The sequence below is a fragment of the Pseudophryne corroboree genome, chromosome 11 (genome assembly GCF_028390025.1).
Source record: "Pseudophryne corroboree isolate aPseCor3 chromosome 11, aPseCor3.hap2, whole genome shotgun sequence".
Classification (NCBI taxonomy): domain Eukaryota; kingdom Metazoa; phylum Chordata; class Amphibia; order Anura; family Myobatrachidae; genus Pseudophryne; species Pseudophryne corroboree.
In genome coordinates this window covers 322,494,333-322,498,680 of record NC_086454.1, presented here as the reverse complement: position 1 = coordinate 322,498,680, position 4,348 = coordinate 322,494,333, and the positions used below count along the sequence as shown (strand labels likewise).

Here is a 4,348-nt window from a genome sequence, read left to right as displayed (position 1 = left end):
CTGCTATGGGTGATAAATATTTTCAACCGTCCCTTAGTTAGACAGGGAGTTTTTTCATCCAAGTTTAGATTTAATAGGCCTTTCTTTCAGTCAATAAAGGCCGTCGACGTACGCCCCGAAGGTTTGGGGTGTAGGATTCAGCACTCACGATACGAGGATATGGGGATACGATATGGGGATACGAGGTTCGCCTCTACATGGCGGCCTTTACGATGGCCTTCCACGGTTTGCTCAGGGTGGGTGAGCTGGGGGCCGTCTCTCGGACTTCTGCCTCGCCCATGCTGGCGGCCCGCGTCGTCATATGCCCCAACGGTTTGTGGTGTCGGATTCAGCGCTCCAAGACGGACGTAGTCGGCAGGGGGCAGTGGGTTCGAATGGGTCAGGCTCATGCGCGGGGCATTTGTCCAGTGGCCGCGGCCCAGGCTTATTCGTTCCTTCGGCCTCCAACGCCCACCGGGTGGCTCGTCCATCGTGACGGTTCCCCGTTGATCAGATATCACTCCCGGTCGGTTTTGGAACGTTGTCTTTTGTACCTGGGTCTATCTCCGGCCGACACTGGGACTCACTCTTTCCGCATCGGCGCTGCGTCAGCAGCCGCTGCGGCAGGTTGGTCCGAAGTCGAAGTCCGGGCACTGGGTAGGTGGAGGTCTGGTGCAGTCATACGCTATATCAGGCTTTTTCCTCCCAGTGCGCCCCTTTGAGGACTAGCCGCTCGTCGCAGTTGCACTTTGCGATTGCGGGGGCCTTGAGGAATTTTTGTTTTATCGTTGGTTTTAATTACGGCTTTTGCCGGCTAACAAAGTTTTGTGTTTTTGCCTCAAGTCAAATTGGGTGACCCTTCCCCCCAAAACCCCCTCCCCGTTAGGGACGCAGTTAGGTTGCCCATCTACTACTCATACTATCTTTATTTTGTTTATTAACCTGCGTCACACCCTTCTTTTGCAGGACGGCGGTTAGATCCGCACTTTATATGATTTGACGGCCATTCATACATCTACTGGCTGTTCGTGTCTGCTCTGGCCTGCGACACAACCCGGCCGGAGCTGCAGGCTGTGCGCTGGTTGGGGCGTAGAGGCCTCCGCTGGGGACGGCCTGCGGGACTGGCTTCGGGCGGCAGTTGGCCGATTTGGGGTGTGCGGTTTCTGGTCTTGCATCTGGGTGGCAATGATGTGGTGCGCCGCACTGGGCTCGACATTCGCCTCGAGATCAGACGTCAGCTGTTGGAACTTATGGCTGACTGGCCGTTTTGCCAACTCCTCTGGTCAGACATCGTCCCTCGGCGGTCTTGGCGTGGAGCCTTTAACCCCGGGGCGATTGACCTAGTTCGGAGGCGGGTCAATTCGGTTGTCGGTCGTGCTGTCCTCCAGCATGGCGGCCTGGTCGTGCCGCACGGTGGTATCTCCTTCCGTGATCCGACACAGTACTGGTCTGACGGGGTGCATTTGTCGCCGGCTGGCATGCTGATCTTCTTGGAGGACATTATTCACATTCTTAGGCCCCTTTAGGTAGTTTTTCTTGGGTTCCGTTGCGTTAGTCCGTGTTCTACTTTTAGGTCTCTTTAGTTAGTTTTGTTCTGCTTTTTAGGTCCCTTTAGTTAGTCTTTTCGGAGTAGGTGGCGGTGGCAGGTTGGTAACCTGGCAGTTGGCCGGTTTCTGAACGGTTACTTAATTTTAATTATGAGTTCAAGGTTAGTAAGTTTGGGTGTACTTTTAGGTAAATTTTATAGTGGCCCAATTTTTACCATGTAGGGGCGGAGCGTACCTCCGTCCCTGCTACTGTTGGTGGGCAGGGGTAGTGGCAGAAGGTCGACCCCTGTCCTTGGATTTTTGATGTCTGGGATGGAGGCAGGAGGCCGATCCCGGAACATCTGGGGCAGAAGGCTCCCTCACACATATGTTTTTTATTGCTTGTTTTTCTGTATTATAACATTGATCACCCATGTTACGTTTATCATGCTTAACCGTTCTTCTCCCCGCCACCTTAGTTAGAGAGGGAAGTCTGCATCTTAGTTTTAGTATTTAATAGGCCTTCCTCTCAGTCAGAAAATAAAAGCTGACCCCTTTCACGCCAATTACAGTTGTTGTGTCTTTATTTTATAAGATAAGTGTGCTTGAGTGGCGCGTGGGTGCATCTGACGTGTGAGGTTTATAAAACGGATCACTCATGGACTCACAAATCTGCACTTAAAAGTGCTCTAAACATTGTTCTACTAATCTCATTTTATTTCACAGGTATTAGTGCTATTTACATATTCAGCACTCCTTTTTACATTTAATATAACTGTATTTTGTGTCAGCCATTGTCACCCCCCCCATGTTCTGTCCCAATCCTTGTCACCACCCCTGTGTTCTGTCACTATGTCACCCCACTGTGTTCTGTCCCAGCCATTATCACCCTGCTGTGTTCTGTCTCATTCATGTCACCCCCTCTCTATTCTGTGTCAGCCATTGTCACCCCCCCCACCCGTGTTCTGTCCCAGTCACTATGTCACCCCCCGTGTTCTGTCCCAATGACTATGTCACCCCCCGTGTTGTGTTCCAGTCACTATGTCACCCCCCGTGCTTTGTCCCAGTCGCACTCGCTATGTCACCCCCCGTGTTCTGTCCCAGTCACTATATCGCCCCCCCATGTTCTGTCCCAGCCATTGTCACCTCACAGTGTTCTATCCCATTCACTATGTCACCCCCCTTGTGTTCTGTTCAAGTCATTGTCACCACACCTGTGTTCTGTCCCAGTCACTGTCACCACCACCCCCTGTGTTCTGTCAGTGTCACAGCCCCCCCCCCCCTGTATTCTATCCCAGCCATTGTCACCCCCCGTGTTCTGTCCCAGCCATTGTCACCCATTCTGTGTTCTATCACTCCCCCCCCGTGTTCTGTCCCTGCAATTGTCACCCCCCCCCCCCCCCGTATTATGTCCCAGCTATTGTCACCCACCATATTCTGTCCCAGAAATTGTAATCCCCCATGTTCTGTCCCAGCCATTGCCACCCCTCCTCTGTGTTCTGTCACTGTGTCACCCTCCCCTGTGTTCTGTCTCACTCATTGTGTCCTCACCCCTGTGTTCTGTCTCAGTCACTGTATAACACCCTGTCACTGTGTCACCCCATGTGTGTTCTGTCCCTGTCACTGTGTCACACACACAACCTATTTTTTTTTGTCCCAGTCACTGTGTCACCTCCCCCCAGCCATCTTGAAGCTTGCGCACCAGCAGCTCATCAGGAATGGCTGCAGTGGCTCACAACCGGCGCCAGATGTGGCATAATGTGTAAAGGGCATTACTGTGTGCAGCATAATGTATAAAGGGCATTCCAAAATGTGTAAGGGGCATTACTGTGTGTGGCATAATGTGTAAGGGGCATTACTGTCTGTGACATAAGGTGTAAGGGGTATTACTGTGTGGTATAATGTGTTCAAAGGGGCATTATTGTGTGGCATAATGTGTATAAGGGATGCTACTATGGCATAATTTGAATTGGTGGTACAGTACTATTGTGTGGCCACACACCTTCCTTGTGAGACCACACTTCTATTTGCGATGCTGTCCCTTTGTGAAGTATGGGAGGGAGGGCGCAAATTTATAGTTTGCAGGAGGGCGCCGAACACCCAAGCACCGGCCCTGCCTGCATAGAAACAATATAACCCACCCAAATCTAACTCTCTCTGCGCATGTTATATCTGCCTCCCCTGCAGTGCACATGGTTTTGTCCAACTGCTAACAAACTTCCTGCTGCGATCAACTCAGAATTACCCCCATTGCTCTTCTGCAGATGTGTATAGCAGCCTGCAAATGAACCGAGCAATCTATCATTGGAATTGTAGTTCCACAAGGACATTCTGTACGAAACCAAAACGGAGCATGTGGGAGCCGGTGTCCCGGTGTATCTGGCTGCAGTGCTCGAGTATCTGACCGCTGAGATTCTGGAGCTCGCTGGAAACGCCGCCCGCGACAACAAGAAGACCCGCATCATCCCCTGCCACCTGCAGCTGCCTTTGTGCAACGACGAAGAGCTCAACAAGCTGCTCGGTTGGGTGACCATCGCCCAGAGAGGCGTTCTACCCAACATCCAGACCGTGCTGCTGCCCAAGAAAACGGAGAGACACAAACCAGCCAAGAGCAAGTAATGTCTATTTCGCTATAGATTGTAAGCTTGTGAGCAGGGCCTTCCTACCTCTATGACTGTTTGTTTACTACCCAGTTTTGTTTTATCACTGTGTCCAATTGTAAAGCGCAACGGAATTTGCCCCGGAACGCCTCCCCGCTGTCAATCTTCTTGCGATCGCACTAGCGATCACTTTCTTCTTCTGGTCGTTGCCCGGCAACTGCTGTCGCAGGACAATGACGCGGG

The 4,348-nt window shown here is 51.7% G+C and overlaps 1 protein-coding gene across 1 annotated transcript; it reads left to right on the top strand.

Annotated features, from left to right (window-relative positions):
- Positions 1-212: 212 nt before the first annotated feature.
- LOC134968774 (histone H2A type 2-B-like) lies at positions 213-4,124 on the top strand. The gene is made up of 2 exons (XM_063944261.1): positions 213-236; positions 3,822-4,124. The coding sequence occupies exons 1-2, from the start codon at positions 213-215 to the stop codon at positions 4,122-4,124; spliced, it is 327 nt and encodes a 108-aa protein (XP_063800331.1).
- Positions 4,125-4,348: the final 224 nt, after the last annotated feature.